At 44.5% G+C, this 25,275-nt stretch overlaps 1 protein-coding gene across 1 annotated transcript; it reads right to left on the bottom strand.

Moving 5' to 3' along the window:
* Nucleotides 1–1,090: 1,090 nt before the first annotated feature.
* pan2 (poly(A) specific ribonuclease subunit PAN2) lies at nt 1,091–18,892 on the bottom strand. The gene is made up of 26 exons (XM_086122682.1): nt 18,790–18,892; nt 18,079–18,384; nt 17,831–18,000; nt 17,628–17,748; nt 17,485–17,562; nt 17,147–17,417; nt 15,352–15,697; nt 13,641–13,737; nt 13,428–13,547; nt 13,217–13,336; nt 13,002–13,130; nt 12,360–12,559; nt 11,289–11,437; nt 8,837–8,943; nt 8,649–8,747; nt 7,630–7,718; nt 7,423–7,558; nt 7,217–7,354; nt 7,066–7,125; nt 5,254–5,344; nt 5,006–5,163; nt 4,789–4,932; nt 3,428–3,607; nt 3,246–3,339; nt 1,436–1,639; nt 1,091–1,345 (listed from the first exon to the last, which is right to left on the bottom strand). The coding sequence occupies exons 2-26, from the start codon at nt 18,364–18,366 to the stop codon at nt 1,311–1,313; spliced, it is 3,624 nt and encodes a 1,207-aa protein (XP_085978808.1). The 5' UTR covers nt 18,367–18,384; nt 18,790–18,892; the 3' UTR covers nt 1,091–1,310.
* Between the last annotated feature and the right edge of the window lie 6,383 nt (nt 18,893–25,275).

Below are 25,275 nucleotides of genomic sequence, written 5' to 3'. Positions count from 1 at the left end.
TCAGGCTGCTGAATAAAAAATAATAACAATAATAATTAAATGATGTGAAAAACAATTGTAAATAGCACTGCGATTTATCCATTTTGTATTTATATTGCACTTAATTGAACGGTGTTTGTTTGTTTTTTCTTCTTTCTTCTTTCTACCCACATTCTTGCTGCTGGAGGCTGTAAATTTCCCCAGTGTGGGACAAATAAAGGATATCTTATTTTATCTTAACAAAGGGATTATTGATGACACATCACAATTGTATGATAGTTATTAATTGCCCAAAAGTTAAGATAGGTAAGAAATAATTGGATTTTTATTTATTGGTTCCATATATATCAGGGGGCTGAAACTTGCAGCCCAGGGGCCATTTGCAGCCCGCAGAATATTTTGCAGAGAACTAGTTGACATCAGTTCACCCCCTGCGCTTTTTTTTTTTTTGCCATGTCGTTGCCTCAGGCATTTCAAGTGCGCATGGTTTAAATCACTTATCAGCGACCATAGCTCAGGCTCATAACAGCTTTCGTGGAAACAAATCCTTACGTGACACCAAGTGGAAGAAAAAGATATCCTGTCAGAGTCCCAGTCATTTCTTTTTCAAAAGCTGCCGTGATGGGAAACCTTGCCAAAGAAAACAGCCAATTTGAAGAAAAACAGGAGACGGAAGGTTTTGTTGTTGACCACGGTGGCAACCCGGCATGTCTTGAATGCACAGAGAAAATTGTGGTGCTCAAGAAAACCAACGTCGTGACTGAAGTAGACATGCTGAGGAGGACGCGAAGTAGCAGTGAGATGAGAGAAGACCGGCCCGCCAATCTTGTTCACCTTCTAAAGAAGCGTTCACTGAGGATCGATGGTTGGGTTAGTTGTACTTTTTGTGGAGTACTCAATGCGGCACAGACTCGATCTCCAGCGGTCCCGCATAAATTGACTTTGAGACCCTTGACAAACATCCAGAGTTGCACGGACCTTTTGAAAATGATTCAACACATATTCTTAGTTTGCGGCGCCCAGAGTGAGAACCACGGCACTAATTCACGTCGTGGCGCTTTTTGGAAGCTTGAGTGATGTTCATCTTTCACAAACACATTTGAGAATAGAGTTCCTGGTGCTCACGTTCCATTTCTTTATTTACATGCACCAAAAAGTTTTCAGAGCAAAGAAAACAAACAACTTGGGGTTTTCTAAAAACAGTAACCTCACTTCCTGTTCAAAGAATCATTTCCAAAGTAAAAAGTGTTGATGGTGACAAGCGCTGATGAAAGACCGATTGGCTCTTCAAAAGGAAGATAAGAAATGGTGACGACATTGCCGTTGTTGAGTCACAGGCCGACGACGGGAGGAAACAGTGCAGCACCTGCCGGAGGAAGAAGAGTCGCATGAGTCCTTTGCAGAGGTTCCACCCCCGCTGCAGTTGGCGCACACTTCCTTCCACATCATTTCGTACTTTTTGGGCTACCTCCACCATCTCCCGCGTCCACATCTGGGACTTTCCAGTCCATCTGGCGGCCTTTTTCATAAAGTCCCTTCAGGACCTTCCTGACTTGGTCGGGGCCGCCTCCACGACTCACTTCTAAATACTTCCTGTAGAGCTGCAGGGCCGTGCGCGCGTCCTCGATGCTGTCGTGGGTTTCCCCCTGGATGCTCAGGTCTGATAGCAGGAGGGAAGGACATTTCGATTTGATTTAAGCCTTCATTAGTGGGGAAATTGAGCAGCAAAGTGGAGAGTAACAGGAAGACAAATGAAAAAAGGGGAAACCTCGATCTTGGTGTTTCCACACCAGTTTGACTGCCATGTAGAAATTTCGCCGGCGTCATGCGAACGGTACCTCCAAAATCAGCACTTTTCATGAGAGCCCAAAAATGTCACGTTGGTTCAACCATTAACATTGCAACGGTAAAGAGCAAAATAACATTTGCAACACTTTACACTGGTCAATCATTAGGAAAAAAATGACTGCCCACACAATAGTATACATTGGTGGCAAAAATGTGAACTTTACCAATCAGCTCATGACGTATTCCCAGTGAAAAATATGGAGGTGTATGAGCTTCCGGCTTCCGTTTATTCCAAGCTACCATGACGCTTGTGTCAAAATAAGACGCGCAAGTCAACGTTCACACCGACGTGCATGTACTGTGATAGAACAAATGGCTCATGAAATCGGACACGGTGCAACTGGAGCCAATTATAACGTGAAACACCGTTTATGGTATCAACGTCATTTCAGCAGCTTGCGAGTGTTATTTTATTGAGTTTGATACCATCACAATGCGTTACAATAGCGACTGGAAGATAGCCCGCCTCCGTAGCCCAAATGCGGAAATGGTGCATGCATGTTGTGAGAAAGGTTTTGGCCCGATGTCAGCGATATGAGAAAAATGACAATGTGCAAGTGCGACTCAATTGTGGAGATAATAGCATTGAACTCTTTTTCATCATTTCAGTTCAGGGCCGGGGAAAAAAGTCGACCAACTCTGTTGCCGACCACAAAAATTGGTCTGAACACAAATGTACGCCTTTCCAATTTGTTAATATTGAGGCGCGAAATATTCACTTTGCCGCAGAAACAGCTTCGCGAAACCGCTTCTTTCAAGCCGCTATTAAATGATTAATCAAAATAATATGAGAATAGCCATGTTTTTCCACCAATTGTATTTCAGTTCCTAATGGCTCTGGACATGGTGCTTTTTGCTTTTGAAAGCCTTCTATGGCCTTAATTTTCTCAGAACCCACTTCATGACTTGTTCTGCTTTTTAATGAGCCGCGGAAACACTGTTCAAGAGGCGGGCTCTCGTGGAGCAACATGCAACATCCTCGAGTCTATAGTCGGCAGCAGCTCCTGCATGCTTGTACTCATCGTGTTCATGTGTTTTACCGGTCTCCCGCCGTTCAGTAGCTATCTGAGAAATGCATCCGTAACTGTGGTTCTCCTTTCCCACATAAATTTGGTGATCTACAGTGGGGGGGAAACTATTCAATAAATGAAGATTGTAATTCCTTCAACAAGGAGCAGCAGGACTGTACATGCAAGTGTTTGCAAAGGAATGTTTAACTTGATCCAGATGAGCTGTCTAAGCAGTTAGAAGAACTGCGTTGAACACAATGCAGTACTATGCCGAAGGTAACGAGAACAAAAGACGCAAAAAGCACGAGTAGGTTCAGAACTATGCAATCCTACTTCTTGGCTCTAGACCCACTTACAAGATGAGTGTGTGAGAATCCCATTTGGTCATTTTCCCCTTGGCAGACTTACCGAGAAAGTACCAGGCGAGAAAGCGCAGCGAGATCATCCTCTTCCGAGGCAAATGGAAAAGGTAGACGGTATCAATGACTTGGTCTTTGAGCACCTGGAAAGAAGTATCATTATACCCGATGAGCCAACTCTTAAATCACATTCAACTGGATGTGGAAATGCGGACAGTGCAGAAGGTATACCAATAAGTTGATCACTCGGAAGTCCTTCTGCAAGCCGTGACCGACAAAGCGGACTCCTGTGTCGATAAGGAAGCGCAGCTTGAGGTAGGTGGACTTCAGAGTCGTCAAGTGCTTGGACGAGATCTTGGCATCCAGGTCACCCGGTTTGATGCCGGAATACTGAGTCAAGTAATCCACCACCTGTATGACATTCAAACGTTCAGCAGTGTGGGGATGAATCTTCCACCAATGATCCCATCACCTCGCGTGATGGCATACAAATCCACGTGGCATTTTTAAATACAAGAGCGCAGGTGCAGTTATTATCCATGTCCACTTGGGGTCACCATCCTAACTTTCGACTGTAGTATCTGTGATTTTGAGTATGTATGGCTTGAAAAGGCAGGGCCTGACTTGGTGAGTGATGTGGGTGTCAAAGAATAAAGTGTTGACTTGTCCTGAGCTCATTCCTCATTGCAAGACATTCTAACTTGATGTTGCTCAGTCAATTTTTGTTGTGAGCAAAAACTTAACTTGTCCTGTGAAATTCAAAACACACTGCCAGTCGATGGCAGGAGGCAATTTCACAACATTCAACCACTACAAGTTCACATGGTTACCTAGCAGTGAACCTACAGCGATAAAGGCTGGGTTGAGCTGATTCATCAGCCGAAGATAGCTCTTCTGAAGTGAGTAGAAAAATAGTCTTGGTTTTTTTCCTTTTCTTTTTTTTTCTCTTTTGAGAGCGGGGGAGGGGGAGCCGCACATGATCACATTGCAACACAATCCAGAGATACAATGGAGATGGTTTTCCCCCCGATTGTTGTCCGATTTAAAATGCTACAGGACAAAGTATTAAAACAGTCAAATGTTTTTCCTGTAACTCCTATCTTTATTTTTGTAAGCATTAATTGACCCAACAAATAAATTTGGGTCTTTTTTTTTTTAATTGATCATGTGATTAATCGCTTTTTGGAATTTTATTGGGCTGAATATTGCAGTCAGCATTGTCCTTGGGGAAAAAAAAGTGTATTGATCAGTCTCTTGTGTTTATGTGCTTGCATTTTCCATTTTTTCGTGCACGTATGTTGCTAAAACCAAAAAGGAAAAAAAAATGATCCAAAGGAAGGAAGTGAAGACAAGGTGGATGATGTCCATTCAATCAAAGTTTGAAATCATAGAAAATCAGGGGTGAGATGTGCGTGAAGCAGACTTGGCAAAGCAGTATGAGAACAGTACTTTTTGTCAAAACAACAACAACAACAAAAGTCTATAATAGAAATGCACTTCCTGTCTTTGGCCTCATCTATAGTCTTAATGACATAACTCCTGGATTCCTTTTCAAAATCCAACATGGCCCTGGCGCACAACTGGCAACAGACCTGCTCCTGCGTGGAGATGTAGTCGTCGATGAAGGGCACACCCTCGTTGGGCCCCTGACCCCGCACGCAGGTGATCCTGGCCACGGACATCTGACTGGGCTTGATGGTCGACTTGGTGCCGTCACTGCGCAGCTCCGCCTCTTCCTGTGTGCGCACACGTCATTGCGATCGACGGCGGCGTTACCTTGAGAAAGGCGGGATAGCGAGAGCCGCCTACCTGGTTGAGTGTAACAAACTCTGCATCCAGCCCCACCAGATCGCCTGCCTGCGGCATCTCGCTGACCATGAGCGGGATGAAAGTGGCGTGACTCTTCCTCTGTTTGCGAGCCAGCGAGGCCTCCGTCAGCAGAACGCTGGCATCAATGGGCTTTTGAACTGAAGACACAAACCGCAAAGCAGGAGGTGCCACATCAAGACTTTCTCACGTATGCGTGAGTGTGTGCATGACACACAAGGGAAACTCACTGCGAAGGTCGTATTTGGTGTGGTAGTTCCTCTTGGCGTAGTAGAGGACGGCGGGCACTTTCCAGCTCATGTCGAACTGAGCAACTTCGGTCTACGGTGAATTGGTTAAAAACACAAATTGATGAACTGTCAAACTCTGGTAGAGTCTGCTGCGGATTTGCGTACGGACGCCCAGCTGGTTGAACGCATGCTCTGCCGGGGATGTCGGCCCTCCTTCCCAGTGCGTTACGGTGAGAGTTTGATTGTACTTATTGCATTTAACCAACTTGTGATTGTATTGCTGTGCTGATTCTTTGTGGCGGAATAAATGACGCTCATATTCTAGCAAAGTTCAGTGTCTTGTGTTCATTTCTGTGTGTCTATTCTCAACGATCCTGCTTGAGTAAATAACAAAATATTGTGAAAGTGTTTCAAAACTTCGCTTCGGACGGCTCCGGCTGGTAATTTATCCTGTCTACCATTTTGATCACGACAGCTATGGCAGCAAGATGAGATAGAAGTTGAACCAAGCTGTGCTTGTACCTCCAGCAACTTCCGGAAAATGGGTGAATTCGGAGATGGCAGGACTCCGCACGACAGCAGCGATGATATACATGGAGCAAAGCCCACCTAGTCATGGTGCCCCATTCACAAATTCACTTTTGGGCTATGGAACCTATCTGAGGCTATTCTTTGAAGAGAGTACAGAAAAAAAAAAAATGCTTATTTGAGTAGTTTTGTGCTCTTTCTGTAATGCCGTGGGATGCCACGAGATGCTGCCAAAGTCCTAACCAACAGCTAAGTAGTAATTGGTGTCAGAGATGTATTGTTGAACTGATACAAACATTGTCAAGTGTTTATTGAAACATAAAAGCACAGTGTTTACGGCCTGCCACATACCAGGTGACAGCAATGCATGACACTAAACAGTTGCGGTGTGCAGGCTTCTGCGACTAATTTTGCTGCGCTGTGAAATTGGAATCGCAGGTTTACAGCGTCACATCATCGTCGTTTAACAGCCAATCAAAAATGCAACGACGGCTCACATGGGCCTTCACAGCAAAAATTATTTCTGGGGACCAAGCGAGATTCATATACAAAATTTCATACAAAAATCATAATTATCCAGAGTAGCTGTGGCTAAAGGTGAAGTGTGGGGAGTCTGGGTCAGTGAAATGCATAAGTATAGCCAATGAAAGGGGTAATTGTTGCCAACTGCCTCTCAAATATCCTCACTGTCCTGTTTCTGTTTTTGTAGGACAACAATATCGCAACAGCAACCAGGGCAATCCTGGGCATTTTCTTCCCCCAACAATCGCTTTGTATTTGTGTTAAAAAAAAAAAAATGGCGGGGTAAATTGCCAGTTGCCGACGAATTGTCCTAATATGCAATTGTCTAGTTCAGCCTTAGGCAGCGTCACCCAGTAGCCGGCCAGCCTTCAGGGCCGTTCACTCCATTTTAATTTTCACATTGCCTGTAAAGAATTAAGAAATTCTATTCTTTCTATGGAAGTTGATACAGTTAAAGCTAGGGGAGTGTGTGAGGAGCGGGGGACTCTGAAATCATGTCTTTGGTTTCAGGATGAATTAAGCGGAAAAAAAAAATCTAAGAAAAAGACAACTATTTTTGAAACATAAAATAGAAAAGGGGAAGAAAAACTTTTTTTCTAGTCGTCACGCTGTTTTGTTTTTGTATTAAAAACAAACAAATAAAGAACAAATCTGGGCTTTTACTTTCAGGCCATAACACCCAGCCCTATTTTGTATTGTATCCAGGTGTTTGTTGCTGCGCCGTGGCCCTTGTCAACCCAACAAATAGAGTGACCTCTTTACCTTGTCAATGGGCTCGATGAGGAAATCGTTGAAAAGATACCACTGCTGGTGTGTGACTCCCTGAAACAAAACATTGCTGGTGCGGTTACACTAACAGGGAAGGAGCAAGGTATCAAGCCTCGTCCTGTCTGGCCCGGCCGGCTCGACTGACCTCTTTCCTCTGGTGATACGTTTCTCCCACTTTGATGTGTGCCACTAAGTTTCCCCCCGTGCGAGCGTCAAGGACATGAGGCACGGTCACCACCAAGTCGTAGAGGGCCGCGCCGTCAGCCTCCTCGCCGACACTCAGCTAGGGGCAATGCAAAGACGGTGAGCGGCCGAAACAAAGCTGCCCTTCTTGTCACCCTTCTGGCTCACCTCCTCTCCTTCTGGCCAGCTGCTGATCTGCAGCCCCTGGCTCTTGTTGATGGCCATCTTCAACGTGAGCGGGATCCACAGGTGCCTCAGGTCCTCCAAGCGGCCGAAGGCCTCCATGCCGCAAACGTCCTCGCTACTGGAAAAGGTCAAGCGGTGCTCAGACCAAAGGTGATGGGAATCTAGGAGTAAGGAGGGAGGGAGTCTTACTCTAGGCACCACTCAGTGGGCATGCGCGGGGCGTCTTTCGGCACTGCCGGCTCCGATTTCCCTTTTTGCCTGGCTTTAGTGAAGGCGTACTGTGTAGAGAGTCACAACAAAACTGGCTATTAAACACACAAAGAATTTGTTGACACTTGAGTTGTGACGCGTTTGACACCAGACACGAAGGAAAACGTGGAGCTTAAAAATAGCCTCAGAAAACAAACTTATTTTTAAACCTCAGTAAACTATGACCACACGTTCTAAGGGACTTTCGCAGCATTTTACATGAGTGGGGAAGAAAAGGATACTTGCATTTAGACAAATGAATCGAGCCGAGTTCAAGATCACAATTGCACAAAAAACAGTCACAAAATTTCACGAGTCGCTTGACGACATTTTGTCGTTACAGATGCAAGTCAACTTTTCTAGATTTTTTTTTTTGCGCCGATTCCAAGTCTGCCCTTGTTTTTGTTAGGTGTCCATAAAGTAATATGTCATATATTTTCTAATTTGGATGAGTGAAGAAACAGGTGCAATGTTTTTCATCATTGCTATAAATTACAATACGTGGTGAAATCCATATGGCTTTTGTAGGTCAAACTTTAAAAAAAAAAAAAATCCTCAAAAACTTGCTAGAAAGGAAAAAAATGACATTTGGAAACTACATGAAGCCATCTCTGATTAGCAGGTGCTGTTGACCAGACCAGTGCATGTCCTCAGTTTACAAAAGAGTTCGCTCCTATAAATTTACCAAGTTGGAAGGTGTCAGAGCCTAGCACTGACCCATGCTAACGCAATAGTCAAGCAGTTACAGTACATTTAGTATTTGGATGGCAAACCATGAATATCAAACCATCAAATGAAAAAAAGGTCAGTCACATGTCGGTGATGTCATGAACCAAGGAGGAATCTCTGTCATTTTGTACTCCTGGTCCTCCAGCCTAGCAGGTGCCCTGCTGGTTGCCAATCACTGCCTAACAATTTTGGTTCCCTCATTTGTTGAGCATACCAGATCATGAAAATACCTCTGCCTGGACTTTCCAGAATTCCGCTTCTTTAGCGCTGTTCACCTCACAGTTTATCACCAAAACATCAGGGAGACACCGAATGTTGCGTGTCTGGACCTGCGGAGGTACGCACGCGCGCACCAAGCGTGTCAGCGCAGGATGAGCTCATCAATGTGCAGCCTCGTGGACCGAGGTGGAACCCTTACCGTGGGCTGATACTTCTCACAGTTTTCACACCACGCCTGCGTATTCTGCTCCAAGCAGATGCTCTTCTTCAGGATCTCGGCAAAGTCGTACTCCTTTATCGTTTTCTCTGGAAAGTCAAACGAGCAGCAGAAAGTGACCAATTCCTCCCAAAACAAAAAACGGTCATGCACTTGCCTCAAGATTTGGATTGAGCACCTCTGCTCAAAGTTTAGAGCAGAAATAAAGGTAAACCAAATAGAATTACATGTGTAATTCAACCAAACCATGTTAACGTTGCATCATAAAAGTCCACTAGTATAATGCTAACACACAATGCAAAATGTCAGATGGGTTAACAAACTTAGCATTGATGTGACAGTAATTATAAACCTAATAACAACTTTGATTTGAACACAAGCAGCAGCAACACATTCAGACAATCAAAATATTCTAAAAAAAAAAAAAAAAAAAACAACTTCTAACACTCTTGCAGCTTTACTGAGGAGGACTTCTGTTTCATAATCAAATCTGTCCGTATTAAAATGTATTATTATTATTATTATTATTATACTGTCCCCGAGTGGCAAAGGCGCACGCACGCCAGAAGGAGCCGCACAATGTCCGCTAAATTGTCACGATGCACAAACTTTTTCAGTCGTTATACAGTATACTATTATTGTAGCATGTTTTTAAAAAGTGCAAAACTGTCGGGCAGTGGTTCTCAAAGTGTGGAACTCTACTGGTGGTACTATGTCTGGCTCACTCTCGTGGAACTTGACAAAAATCAGTAACCAGCTTCAGAAAACAGCTTGAGCTGTGATTGGTCATTAGCTGCCCTGAGCAACTGTGATGTCATTTCTTGTTGACAGCCAGAGGCAAAATGGCCACCCCCTGAGATGGACAAACGGGTGGATTTTACTGCTTCACTCGTATTCCACAAGTGCAATATTCATCAGAATGATGTGTGTGGACTAGAAGGGGCGTAGACAACATATTGTCAAGAACGTTTTGGTGTCGACTTCCCCTTTAGCTGCAGTGTTCCGAGATTTAGGCGCAGTGTTCAAACTGCATAATGTTACAGTGATTTGCACGAGAATTATTGTCATGGACACTTTCACCTACTGCATTTGATTGTTGATCATTACGGTAGTATTGGTGACAAAAGCTTTGAGAACGACTGCTATTGTTCTGAAACAAAACATTTTGCTGGTGTTCTTTGGGGCAAAGGAACTATTTCATGAGCTTTCCACTCAATTGAATGGAAAAAGAGGATTTGAGAAAGCATGGACCACATTCAACATGTAAGTTTCGGCTTCACGGTGGCGTGCATTTGCAAAGTATTTACAGCGCTTCCACATTTTGCTATGTTACAGTCTTGGGAAGAAATTCTTTTTCACACCACCCATAATGACAATGTGAACAAAGTTTGGGGGATAAATGTTTGCAAATATATTACAGAGGCAAAATACTACATATACAGTATATAAGTACCGACAGCCTTAGCTGCAGTGCGACATGCTTGACTGTCAGGATGGCAATGGTCAGGCGATGAGCGGCGCCCGGTTTTCTGCAAACACGACGCCTGGCATGCACACCACAGTCTTTAATCTTTGTCTCACGAGACCAGAGAATTTTCGTTTTCAGGGTCTGAGAGTTGCTCAGGTGCTTTCTGGCAAACTCTAGGCGGTGTGCCTTTTACGGCGGGGGGGACTTGCGTGTGGCCTCGCTAGCATACAGGCCTGATTGATGAAGTGCTGCAGAGATGGTCATCCTACTCCTGTCTCCACAGAGGACGGCTGGAGCTCAGACAGAGTGACTGTCGAGTTGTTGGTCATTTTCTCCCCTGACTGCTTCGTTACGACAGGCAGCCAGCTCTAGGAAGTGTCCTGTGCGTGGGAACTTCCAGTGACGGATGATGGAGGCCCCTGTGCCCAGTGGACGTTTCAAAGCAGCAAACATGTTTCTGTAGCCTTGGCCAGCTTTGTGCCTCCAGACAACCCTGTCTGGGAGGTCTTCAGACACTTCATACTTGGTTTGTGCTCTGACATAAATACTGTTACCTGCGGGTCCTTCTATTGACAGGTGTTTATGACTTTTGAAATGATGTCCTCTCAACTGAATTGACCAAAGGTGGAGTCCAATTAAGATGCAGGAAACACTCAGTGGAAACATGATGTGCTCGGCCAAGCTCAAGTACGAGATTGGTGGCGAGGTTGTGAATACTTTTGGACACTTTGTAAATAAATTTGCAAACATTTCAAAAACACACTTCACATTTTCATGACGGGGTGGTCTGCGCCCTATTTTGAGGGGGAAAACTGAATGTATTCTCTTTTGGAATGAAGCTGTAACATAACCAAATGTGTGAAGAGTGAATTGCTATGACAACTTTGGCAGATGCCCTGACCTGCTGCCTTCTGCCTTGACTGTAAGTGACGCTGGCCAGAAAGTGGGAGGGCTCGCTGGACTCACCTTGAGAGTTGTGCTCGGGGTAGTGCATTGTGAAGAGCAAGGTGAGAGAGGAGCGTACGGTCTCTTTCCCGCAGCGACACAGGCTGCTGTTCTCCACCTCGCATCCAAACAGCCTCCCGATGGCAGACTCGCCAGACGAGCCCAGAGAGCTGTCAACACAACAATCTGGTTTGGGTTTCCTTCCTCACTTGAGCATCTATTAAGGCTCAACTATTTAGGTCAAGAATCAAGCTGAGGTCTCCCCCTCACTATTGCAATTTCACATTTCTATTGACAGTTTTTAGGACCCCTCCAGAGGACATGTTTAACATCAAAAGAGGAACGGTTATCTCAAGTATCTGTGTTGCTGCCATCACATCAAAGCTCAGACCGAAGACAATGGTGGGTAGTGGTGGTCTGGTCTCATCTCACCACTCCCAACTTTTTACAGCCACACCGGGTCAGATGACATGTTAATTTCTTTGTTTCGGGGATTTGCATGGAGGTGTAACTCCCTGCCTCTCATTATCATATTGTCTCTATATATTCTCATGACTGCATCTTTTCTGGGCTTCCTGACAAAATCTGAAACTCTCAGGAGCCCGAATCGATTCGTAAACTGCAGAAAAGAAAAATAAAACCTTCGAAGGTACCGTTCATCGTTTCCCGCCTGTATTTGGATAACCAACATCCTCATCTTCCAAAATGAACAAACACGCGGAGGAAGAGAAAGGCCGACACTCTCCCCCAACACATGCCACTGTATGAGACAGTAAACCAGCGTGTTCAATGGCCAAATAGGATTTTAAAGCTGGACAGACGGAGCGGAACATGGAAGATGCCACCGTACATTTTCAACCTCTGTAGTACACAAACAACAATAATGGAGGGCTTGCAGCATTTCATGTTGCTGGGAGAAAAGGTTCATTCCTTCCCATTATGTTGTCGGTGTTGCACCGCACCATCGAGAATGCTTCATCGCAGCTTTTAGGTAGCGCATTACTTAGATTAGCCGTCCACAAGGGAAGGATGCCAACATCAAGTGGCCACTAATAACTTGGGCCTCATTTGGACTGATGCGTTGCCTCTGACCTGCTGCTGGCTCCCCTGTAGGCCTGTGGCCCCTCCTGCTCTTGAGTCTCTTGGTGCAGTTGTGTGAGAATGAAGCGGTTCCAGCTTTGGATGAGGCGCCCGAGTCTGGCTTTCCCTGTTTGCTCATCGGAGTCTGCCAAGATCAGCCCCAGCGCCGACGCTTCGGGGATGGTGCGAAATGCCCGCAGGAAATTACTTGCCTTGATAGGACAGAAGAAGAGCATACTGTCAAGGAGCCGGCCGGCCAGAGTTTGCCAGCCTTAAATGAGCTAATGCACATATGGCGGCTCAGCTCCTCTCTCAGCTTTCCTAGTGCGGCAGTACAATAAGCGCAGAGTGCTAAATACTAGACGCCTGGGAATATTGTGATAGGGTCTCCATGTTTGCGGCACTGTTTGTGTTCATACACTCGTCGCTATCAGAGTTATAAACACCACAAATTCTAATCTTTGGCTCGTGTGCAAACCCTTTTTCCCTTTGTATGTTAGCATTCGGCTGGTGGTGGTTCTGTGGTTGCTTTAGATCCACGTGTAATTCCCCCTTGGTTTCCATTTAGTTTGACAATAATCATCTTGAAGGTTCTTTTTTTGAAGACTTTTACTGGTTGGAAGTCGCCAAGCTCGACGATGCGGCTTGACTGACCTGACATGGATCTCCTCGTGACAAATCCAACATGTGGAAGAGGAAGCCCAGCTCGCAGGCCAAACAAAACTCCTTCTGACACAAATGATTCTGTACCAGGCAGCGAATTGGCTCCAGGAAATACAATACCTAAAGTGCAAACACAAACAATCAAATGTTGACGATTTCAAAAACAAAACAAAACACGGGCCTCATGAAATCGATCTCTCTGTCACCTGGATCATGCAGTTGCAGTAGGCATTGGGGATGTGAGGCTCCAGGCCGGCAAACAAGGTTTTGTTGTAATGTTTAAAGTCAAAGTCCTCCAGTCCCAGTTTGGAGTATTTAATGGTCACCTATTCGGGCACGACAGCGTCACCGTCATTGTCACACGAGGTGTAAGAAGCAATGCCGTCACACACACACACTCACACACACAATTCAAACCTTTCTATATTTTTTGGGCACCATGTAGAGGTGGGGCTCTTCATCACGTCCAATTGGTGACTCGGGAACTTGGTTGTAACTGTCATAATCCTGCTCCACATCTTTCAGTTTGTAGGGAACCTGAAGAAGGGAAGTAAAGACATGAAAGTGTCAACATGGCTGGTATCCACATCAGGTTTACACACACACACACAAGACATGTTTACAACATGCCTGGTTGCGGGGACGAGTGCGAGGGTTTGCTGCGTATCCGATGAATCCAACGGTCTTCATTGTGCGCAGGATTTCTGGGTCCACGGGAGGAGCTCGTCTACGTGACAAAGAAAATTCCAAAGACAAGCTTCGATATATGACTTCATCAGTAGTCACTTTTTGGGAGGCTGGAAACCCAAATGACTGGGATGTTCTTTCCCTGGGTTGCACGACACACAGCACAGGGCTTTCTGTGTTCTTGCTTTGAAAAACTTTCTTGTGGGTGGTCATCATCTCTTTGTTGCCAAACAGTATCGACAGCTCTTTCAAAAAAATTAAATAATTAAAAAAAATAATGAAAAAGTTAAAAATAAATCAATCAAAAGAACACTGTATGCATAAAGGTGTCAAATGCTATTAGCATTGTTTGGCAGCATTTATGGGCAGATTCTATTGCGCTTCGAGTACAATCCTCACATCTGCCAAATTACAACTTTTCAAGAAAAAACTAAACAAATGTCATGTATTTCAATGACCAAACACTACATCATTCAAGTTGGTATCACACCTTGTATCGTTATCGCTTCCCTTTCCGTGCTAAAATCAAGGCAACACGATGCCAAAATCATTCTCTCGGACCAAATTAGATTGTGTTCCCTTGTTGTCACTAATTTAAGTTGATATTCGATTATTAATTTATTAGTGCATGGGAAAAAAAGAGCTGCCTTGTGGCTGTGCAGTTCCTTCTGCACTACAGCATTACAGCAATGTGTAGAAAGAAAACAGGCTTACTCAAATGTATCCAACCTATTTCCACTAGTTATTGTTTAAAAAAAAACATCAAGACTTTCAATCTTGAGGCTGCATATTGCTGCACGGCTCGCGCAGAGTGAGGGAAGAGGCAGAGTTTCACAACCCTTCTCATACAGGTCAACAGGTAATAGATTTGTTGTTCTCAAGCTACTTTCTACACTTAACATTGGTTCATGCAGTGTACAACTAACAGACCAATTGTGTTGATTTGTGAGAAAACTATGAAGTGGACCATATTTGGACGTAGCATACAAGGTGTCTGTTTGACAGCGACAATATGTTCAAATGTGCCATGACTTCCGCCTGCTGAAATCAACTTTGGGTCTCAGCAAACTTCCCCAACCTTTGAAAGGAGTTTTGACTTTCCAGTGAAGCTCAATGCCTGACGATGTAAAGACTGGTTAACGCTGTCAAACTACAGTGCACTGAACCCAATCTCTTGAGTAGTTCACTCAAAACACTGCCGCCTAATATCGCAACAGTCTTTCGACGCTGGTTGGAAGTGGCAGATCAAATCAATGGCTACGCACTGTTGATGAATAAATGTGTGTGTGAGACGTAACTCCAAACAACATTCACAGCTGCTTGACTGTGACAGCAGATAAGAGAACTGACTGGACTTCCACCCAGTAACAGTTGCTATTTCTTTGCAGTGAGTCGCGACGTCGTACATCTCCATTCTGGCTGGAGAGAAAAGCCCACCAGTGTGAGTAGCGTTAACTTCCCCAGGCTGGGCGTGACTCATCCCAAGGGCTGCAAGCAGCTTCATCTTTTTACACTAGCCAATGCAGAAAAAGCTGCACACCCTCAAACAGAAGTTCCCGTTTGCTGTGGATTTCATTCTAATTTGGCACGTTGTGAAATATTCCTAGGGTAGGAGTATCCGAATGACTCAGTCAACTTTATTGAGAGCCGTTACCTGGGGCTGGGTGTGGCCAGCGCAGCGGGCCAGTCGGACAAGAGTGGCTCTGTGCTGGTGAGTGTCATGGGGATGAGCGACAGAGGCAGCAGGTCGTGGTTCCAATCCAGCTGAGGCAGCGTGTCCACAAGGCACGGTAGCGCAAACTCCGTCTCACGAGAGTAGTCGTTGAATGACACGTCGGCAGCGTCCGACCACAGGTGCACGCATCCCCCGGAGTCCCCGAAGGCTAAAGCTTGCTTGCTGGACGACACGTCAAAACTCATCAGCAGCTGGCCCACGGTGTTCACGTGAAAAATGTCCGCCACGTTGGCTAGCCCACTGGGCTCACAGAATTGGCACTGACCTGCAAGGAAAACATTCGGCATACATTTTGCGCCAAACTGCACATGTAAGCGGAATGGTTGAACAGTGTTCAAGTAACACTTGTCTTCAGAAAAGTGGTCACGTGCTGCTCCACAGGCTTAACACAAAGGTGTTGGCATGTACAGTGTATATAATAAGTCTACACACCCATTTTCAAATGCCAAGCGGTTGTGACATTAGAAATAAAAACCAGATAAATCAGTTCAAAACTTCTTCCACCATCACTGTGACCTGTAACCTGTACAATTGCATTAAATAAATACTTTCGAGGTGGTGGGGGGTAGAAACAACCAACTGAGATCAGGTGGTCGCACAAGTGTGCACACCGTTGTACAGCTTGGCTGTGTGCAGAACCAATCCTCTTCAAAATCATGCTAAAAGTGAGTCAGCGCACGCAACTGCCACCATTTGAAGTGCCTCTGATTAACCCCAAATGAAGCTTGACTGCTTGAATAGGCTTTCCCTGCCCTTTCACTCTTCGTTTTCTAGCAGAAGCTGAATGTTATTTGGAAGTGTTCCTAATTCCCTCCACCTTGACTACAATCTGATGGAATTGGGGCTTCCCAATTCCATCAGATTGTGAAAAACTTCTCCCACCGAAACAAAATGCTGCCACAACCATGCTTCACTGTAGGTTTAGTCTTCTTTTGGTGATGGCTTTGTGTTTGCGCCAAAACATACCGTATTTTCTGCACTATAAGGCGCACCTTAAAGCATTCAAATATCTCAAAAGCCGACAGTGCGCCTTATATATGGATCAATAGTGATTTCTTGGGTGTAGTATTTAAAACGTTCTGGAAAGCGCTTTGTGACAGCTGGAGCGGTTGTGACAGCTCTATATAAATAAAGCTGTATTGCATTGTACTCCCTTTAGCATAGGTCCATCTAGTGGATGCATAACGCAACCGCAGCCACTATTGTAGCTTCAATTCTATGCGCCTTATTATGTGGTGTGCCCTATATATAAAAATAGTTTTAAAATAGGCCATTCATTGAAGTTGTGCCTTATACTCCGAAGCATCTGAAAATTATGCCCAAAAGTTCAACCTTACTTTTGACTGACCACATCACGTGTTTGGGAGATTCGTGGCTGTGTCAACCTTTTATACATCCACTGTAGGGAAAATCTATACAGGTTTCTCTGGCTGTCATGGCGATGCTCGTCACCGCTACTGTGTCAGCTTTACGTGCCATTATCATGAGCTGAAGCTGATGAGGCTACTCACCACGTCACAATAGACTAACAAGGGTCTTGTGTGAATAGCTCCCTAACAATGGAAAAGGATTATTCGTACTTTGGAAAAAGCACTTATTTGTGTCAGTGGCCGTCATACCGCTGTGCATGTAAATGATGACAAATGTGGCTGTAAAAAAAGAAAGAAATAAACAACTATGGATCAGTGTCGTCAACATGCAACCACAATTATACCTGTCTGTGAGATAATGGCCAAGCGCGAGGTGTACGTAGGAATGAAGCGCAAGAAGAGCGGGTCCACATGTACTTGAAGCGGCGTGACGGCTCGCATCATGCGGAGGTCGTACACCATGAGGAATCGGTCGCAAGCCAAGCCGTTCAGTCCTCGGCTGGAGAAGCCGCAGGCGGCCAAGAGGTTGCCGTGCACATCGAAGTCCGACAGGCTGCCTGAGAAGGCGTCAAACTCGTGCTCCGTCTTGAACGAACGCAGGTCACGGAGCGTCACCTGGTTTGAATTTAAGGGCAACATGAACAGTGGAAATTGGAAATCAGATATTTCATTTCCTACTTACCTTGCCTGAAGTGTGCCCGCAGAAGAAAAAGCGACTGGTTTGGCGCATGATTGCAACGCCGGGGACCTCCACGGTGAACTTTTCAGCACATCAACAATACCATGAGTTCAGTTAAGTGAGACCATGCTTTATGTGAATCTCACCTTTTGAGTTTCTTGAACTGTATTCAGGTCAACTTCAGCTACATAGTTTTGTAGTCCTCCCATTAGCAACGTATTGTTGTCAGTCATGAGAAGACTGTGCATGTCCGCGCCTTCCTCCATCCTAGAATGACAGAAATGTTACCAACATGTGATTGCCTAACCCAATCTGTAATCAAACTCCAGAAAAAGAAGGGTCTCCATACGGATAGTCAAACATGACGAGGCCCCCACGAGTACAACACTTGAGGCTACACTTTGAGAGGAACAGCACGCCTGTCTCCAGACTCTGAATGTGTCGAATGTCATCGGTTGCATGAACTTGAAAAGAAGAGTAGCGGCCCATCGTAGAGCCAAAGAATGATGTAGCGTGACCCTGTAAGTTAAGGGGAAACGACATGAGATGGGGATTCGAAAGAAGAAACACCATTAAAATTGTGCATGGCATGCTCACTCTGTGGTTTCCCATCCAAAGCATCTCTTCCTGCACGTCAAAATGTGTGGCTGTAACTGGGACGGCGACTTCAGAGACGACACTATGCAGCTCAGAAAACATGCCCTCCATGAGATGCACGGATTCGGGGACTGTCACGGCCAGACCATCCGCATCAATGTCAACACCCTGCAGAAGGTCGGGGTTGATGTGGGGATCCAGGGTGGGCTCCATCCCTGCATCCAGAGTCCCGTGAAGGCTAGGAGAGTAGTCCCCCATCCCAGTGTCCAGAGCCTCATAGTTCATCATGGGATCAACTAAATCAACCTGCAATGAAAGCACAAGATCTGCCAATGACACACGACAACAGCCAAGATGATAAACGCGATTATCGTTGGTCGATTTGACAAGCCATGGAACCTGTCTTGGTGTTGTTGTCCCATTGGCTAACAGTTAGCTAGCTAGCTAGCACATTCATCATTCAACGAGGCTTTCGAATTCTTAAATTGGATGAGCCAATCATTACATCGCAAGTAATAGACGCATAATAGCCTTCCAGTGCACAGCAGTTATGACTGCACCTCTGTACAGAGGGGTACACCGACAGGCTACATCTTTTTACAGGTTAGCTTATGGCTACTGAGAAACACAGCTAAACTGTCTTCCGCAGCCAGTTGGTTAGTTCCATTCAAAAAACACACATAGACACAAATAAAAAAGGTTCTTGCCGACCTGAGCTCCAAATTGGATTTGCCGCCCATATTTCTAGCTGGTCACTCACGCACGCAAAATCAAAATACAACACGCTCAAGGACCCTAAACGCATCCGGAGAAGTGGTGGTGCGTTCACGAGCGCATTGCGAGCTCGGTTCAAAACGGCCCTCGACAATTTGCTTCCAAACTTCGCCAACTGAAGCTCATTAGAACGGACTCGAAGTGAAACATGTTTTATGTCCTCTCATGACATTAATCACATATGTGTAGTTCTACTGTGTTTTATAGATTTACTAAAAAGTAGAGTTTGACCCGACCTTTTTAAACGTATGAAAATATATTTTATTGTATCTGAAGTGGCGTCAAAAATATTTATGAACAAGGCAGCAGGTGTGTGTGTGTGTGCGTGTATGTGTGTGTGTGTATATATATATATTTTTTTACACTCACACACACACACACACACACACAGGATATATATATATATATATACACACACACACACACACAGGATATATATATACACACACACACACACACACACACAGGATATATATATATACTGTATATACACGCACACACGATATATATATATATATATATATATATATAAACTGCCGAAGAATGTTTCAAAAACGTTTTTACAAAATAAGAGAAAGAAATGGTTGAAATTGTATTTTTTGTCGTTTTTTGTTAAAACAAATAAAATCATGACAAAGAGTGCAAAGTGGATAAACCGTTTTTCTGTCGATGCAGTGAATTGTTGTCTTTTTAGTTCTGTTTTGTAAATTTTACATAATTTTCATTTAACATGGTTTAAAGTTAAGAAATAAAGACAGCGTGTGAAGTTACTATCACCTGAGGGATGCCCATTGCGCAGGGATTTCCCAATACTGACTCATCCTCGTTGATATAAATGGACTCAGCAATGCTGATCACTCAATACACTCCAAGGAGCATTGCTCGATAGACATCTGCGTTAAAAAAAAAAATACTGATACATCGACCATGACGTTTGTTTTAGAGACTTCAGCGTCTCTTCTCTTGTTGTTGGCCACTTCTGTCGTTTGGTGCGCTCCTGCGGGTGTGAAGAACGATGCCTCATGGGCGGAGGTGAGGAGCAAGTCTTTGCAACTAATTCAGCTCGCAAAAAGCGCGTCATTGCAGGTACGTGGTTCGTAAATAGTAGTATAAAATAGAAGTGCATTTTCAATCACTTCAGTAAAGAAGATGTTGTCATTTAATGACTATTTTTGGAAATAGCATGGTGTAACCTTGAAGTGGTGTTGTAAAAAACAATAATTTAAAATGCCAAATTGAATACAATTACTGGTATAAGTCTTTGTGAATGGCAAATTGTACTTAAATAAATACATGTGTTCTTTACACACGCCATTGAGAATGAAATACACACACAGGCAGGGTTCTTCGTGAACTCTGGAGTGACAATACATGGATAATGTTTTCCAGGCACGGAATGGATCGAAATATGTCTTGAATTTCAAAAACTCCTCACTTGACTGGATGCAGGCCAAAGATAAGTGTGATCCTGAGACCTTGAGCCGCAACCACACTGTAAGCAACAATACACACACTACATCACAACATCAGTGTGGTAGTGCAGAAGATGCTTGGCATTGCATTGAAAGTAAAGGTGATGTTTTTGTTTTTGTTTTTCTTCCACAGCCATGCGTTGAAAAGATCTTCAAGGTGCTGAGCAGTTATAAATCAGCCCTATACAAAGTCGCAAAGCTCAAAAGTTGTTCCAAGTCTATTTCTCAAGTGCAGCCAGCATTGGAGGGTCTGCATGAAAACATGAGCACATGCATCCAGCTGAAAGAGGTGAGTGGCCTCCAAAATTACTTCTCTAACTTGACAACTTAGACCATATGAGGGATTCAAGGGTCTCTTTGCAGGACACCTCGAAGGATGTGCAACAGCATTATAATGACACATGGAAAGAGGACCTGCTGTGCCAATACATCCTGGACCGACTATTCTCCTTCTCCATTCTCACAGCTCGAGTCTTTGCAGTTGGCCATCCTGCTCATCACTCTCAGGAACGGGCTCACAAGTGCATGTAGAGATGAACAAATGTATCTTGATCGGACTGATCAAAATAGTTTCAGTCATTTGGGACTGAGCCTCATCATTAGTGTGGATTGTATTTCCAATGGAAAGTCAGGAAAGTGTTTTAACTATATGTCTTCATCATATATTTATTGTATTTATGGCTATTTATTGGTTTTGTATGATCTGTAATGTTCCATTGCAAAAGTTTGCACAATAAAAATATGGCTTTACAATGTGTAGGTGGTACAATTAATTTTTTTCTTCCTTAACTTAATGAACAATAACCATCCATCCATCCATCCATCCATCCATCTATCCATTTTCTTTTGCTTACTGGGGGCCGGGTTGTGGGGCCAGCTGCCCGTAGGGAAGCCCAGACCTCTCTCTCCCAAGCTACTTTGTCCAGCTTTTACGCGGGCATCCCAAATCGTTGCCAGGCCAGCTGAGAGACATCCACCCATCTATGCATTTTATGATCCGCTTTATCCTCACAAGGGTAGTGGGGCATGCTGGAGCCTATCCCAGCTGTCTTACGGCAGTAGGCGGGGGACATCCTGAACTGGTTGCCAGCCAGTCGCAGTAATAATAATAATAATAATAATAATAATAATAATAATAATATAAGAAAACCTTTATTAGTCTCACAATGGAGAAATTCCCAATTCACAGCAGCAAAGTTATGAAAGGAAGAAGTAGTAATAATAATGATAATAATAATAATAATAATAATAATAATTGTTATTATTATTATTATTATTATTAATCAGTCTGTATTGCATTGTAATTAGGTCTCCAGGACTCAAATAAGGGAAAGTACTCCAAGCTGTGGTTTGGTGCATAGCCCCAAAAAATAGGCAGAACCTGTCCATCCCTCCATTAGCAACGGAGGCAACTGTACAACCCTAATGCTCTGTACAGTAATGCCTTTCACTGGCTGAAACCCCTGAGTGGAAGAGAGACCAACCCCTCTCAAGAGGACTGGTGCCAGAGCCCAGGCTCGACCCTATATCGTGAGAACTTGTCAGTGTCGAACAGCAGGTCAGGCTCAGACATTGCACATCTCACCAGCCAACTTAGAAAGCTTCTAATGTCCCTTTCTTTGGATGCCGCCCAGCTCATTATATGCGCCCAACCCTTTTGGCCCCTCCAACAGGCAGTGAGCCCATGGGAAGGGGGAACCAAGTTAATTTTTGGGACTGTGCCCAAAGATGCCATTGAGCCCCACCTGGAGGCCCCGATGACTCATGTTCAGTTGAGGGAAAACTAAGACTGTTAATTTAACAGGTAATAGGGGCCCTCAACAAGGATCTGTTCCTCCCAGGTGACCCCGTGAGGGTCACAAAGCCGAGGACAGCTAGCTCCCAGAATCAGTGGGACACACAAACCACTCCACCACCATAAGACAGCGGCTCAGGAAGGAGAACGCCGATTGTCATAAAAAGAATGCAAATATGCTGCTCCTGATTAATTGCTACTGTAAAGGGGGGGGAAAATCAGACAGACATATTAATATGCTGACATAAGGAGGGTGTGTTTTCCCAAAATATTTCGACGATTCTGAGGCCCACATACTTCCCACCTAATTCCTTCCCAGCGTGTCTACAGTAGCAGGTTTGAATGACCTCATGTGCTGATGATGTAATGCTAATTCAGTAGTATTTCAGCAAACAATGCGGGAAGGTTTATTGAGTTTTTTTGGTTGTTGTTTTCCTTCAAAGAGGAAGTTTTAAAGGGGAAGTAGCAATGGGCTCGATGTGAATGAGCCATATTGCTGCTCAACAAAGAAGTTTGATTGCATCAAGTTGTGTGAGTACATCCTCATGGACTGGGACTGTTTTCTCCCTGGACCAATCGGATAAAGACGGCCTTTAGATCTGCTGGCAAATTGGATTGGTGTAGATTGTGGAGTACAAGTACAAGGCGCTATTTTGTCTCCATTTCTGTTGACTTCAGCAATCCTCAAGCACATGCTTCAATATCCATATCATGTATTTATATTAAACTGTCAATTGTAGCATAGGATGCTCGAGTTAGAGGAAATCAAAATGTCAAGAAGTCATATTGACACTCTGTATGTACACAAATGAACAATATATTATTTTTAAATCAACTTTCAACACTTGTGAATATTGGTCCCTCACTCCATCTCGTGGAAACTACCACAGACAGACCACGTTGGCCACAAACGTTCAAACGAGCCGCCTACCCTGTAACCCGCCGGCTCCATCAAATAAGCACCACACACTTACGCTCATACAGTATTTCCGTAGTAACTACACAGGTTGCAGTTTATGCTGTTGACATTCATCCACATACACAAGATGACCTTTCACAAGTAAAATGTAATCAGTTCATCTTTGTGTCCCAAGTGAATCATAAGTTACAACCTGTCAGCCCAAAATTGAAAGATCGCTATGACGTCACTGGCCCTTTGCGTAAGACATGTCATCGCATCAGATTTTTCTGATGTATGTGTGAAGTTTGATGTTATTCATTTCAGTGGGGATAAAAACACTTTGATGTGTCGTCACGTTCAAAGAACATACACGTAGGCTTGTCATTTCTGCTACTCCACAATGATGTTTAGAGCATGACATGACAGATGAGTGCACTGATTCAGTGGTGGTTCTGGGGAGGGGCCAACGGGGGCCAGTGCCCCTGTAGCACCGATTCTGGCCCCTCCTGTGGCCCCCCTCCGAGCGCAGATTACGCAGTCATGCCGAGTCGCCGACGCGAAAGGTCGAACCAAAGCGCGTGATTTAACATTCTAGTCGGACCCTTTAGTGCGCTGCGCCATTTAAAAATGAGCGGGAAAATGAGAAGCAGTCCGCAGATAAGGAAATTACCACGACACGAGTGCTATTTGCGTGTGTGTGTGTGTGTGTGTGCGCGCGCGTGTGTGCGTGCGTGTGTGTGTGAATGTGCGTGTGTGTGTATGCGCGTGTTTGTGTGTGCGTGTGCGTGTGTGCGCGCGCGTGTGTGTGTGTGTGTGTAACTTTTTTAGTCTCCCTTTTTATTTTAATTTTTATTTAACAGGATCAATATATAAGACATTGCCTTTTAAAATTTGGATAATTATATGCATGTAAAACATCTAGCTTCAGTGTATTTGCAATTTTTGTCCCCGGCAGGCTGGTACCATATCATCCCCTGGCTTGAATATTCTCAACAGATGGACACGGCGTATTGTTACGCTTGCAGACATTTTAGCCCTCCTAATAATAATAATAATAATAATACATTTTATTTATAAGCGCCTTTCAAGACACCCAAGTCTGAAGAAATAAAAAGTCAAATAAGATTTCGAATCTGTCTTTTTAGCCCTGGGTTGAATGTGCCCCCCCATCAAAACCCCTGGCCCCAGCCCGGCCCCCTCAGTGAAATTGATCCAGAACCGCCCCTGGCACTGAATGCATTTTGTATTTAGTTTTACATCACCTTAATTCAAGGGTGCGTCGAGGGCCCCTATCCAGCCTGTTTTACACCTGATTCAAATGATCAGATCATCAGCAAGCTTTGCAGAAGCCTGACAATGATCCTGATCATTTGAGGTGTGAGGTGTGATGGAGGAGAGAAACGTAAAAAAGGCTGGATTAGGCTCTCGAGAGAAGCCAATGGTCGTTCGTCCATGTGCACCCTGCAATTGGCTGGCCACCAGTTCAGGGTGTCCCCTGACTACTGCCCAAAGACAGCTGGGATAGGCTCCAGCACGCCCATGACCCTTTTGAGGATAAGCAGATGAGAAAATGGATGGATGGATGGATAAATTGTGCCCAAAGAAATGCTTGAGTCAGCAAGTTCACTTCCTCCGTGAGTCAGAAACTTTTGAGTAGTTTTTGTGGTAATTGTAGAATGAGCACTGATATCACTTCCCCATATACTGAAATTTTCATTCATGCTCCTGGGAGGGGAGGCACGGTGGTCGCCTGGTTAGCACGTCATCCTCACAGTGCAGAGGCACAGGGTCAGATTTTGGCTGCGCCCTTCCTGTTTGGAGTTTGCATGTTCTCCCTGTGCCCGCGTGGGTTTTCTCTGGCTACTCTGGTTTGCTCTCACATTCTAAAAACATGCATGGTAGGTTAATGGAACACTCTAAATTGTCCCTTCGTGTGAATGTGAGCGTTAATGTTCATCTGGGTGTACCCTACCTACTGCCCCAAGACAGCTGGCATAGGCTCCAGCACGCCCCGCGACCACTGTGAGTATACGCAGATGAGTAAATGGATGAATGGATGAATGGCTGCTGGGAGGCCATGGACTGTGCGTCATATCTTTATCATTGCATCCACAGTCAGGCTTTCTTCAATGTGCATCACAATCATAATTAAGCAGGAGCAAGTCAAAGTAAAAAGCAATGTTTTGACGATTTTGATGATTTACTAGATAATGCCATTTTCTTTGCCACGACTTTGCTTTTGTTTACTATCTCAT

The sequence above is a fragment of the Hippocampus guttulatus genome, chromosome 1 (assembly GCF_054856545.1).
Source record: "Hippocampus guttulatus isolate MCC_2025c chromosome 1, RoL_Hgut_1.0, whole genome shotgun sequence".
Lineage (NCBI taxonomy): Eukaryota > Metazoa > Chordata > Actinopteri > Syngnathiformes > Syngnathidae > Hippocampus > Hippocampus guttulatus.
This window is presented reverse-complemented; position numbering and strand designations above follow the sequence as displayed.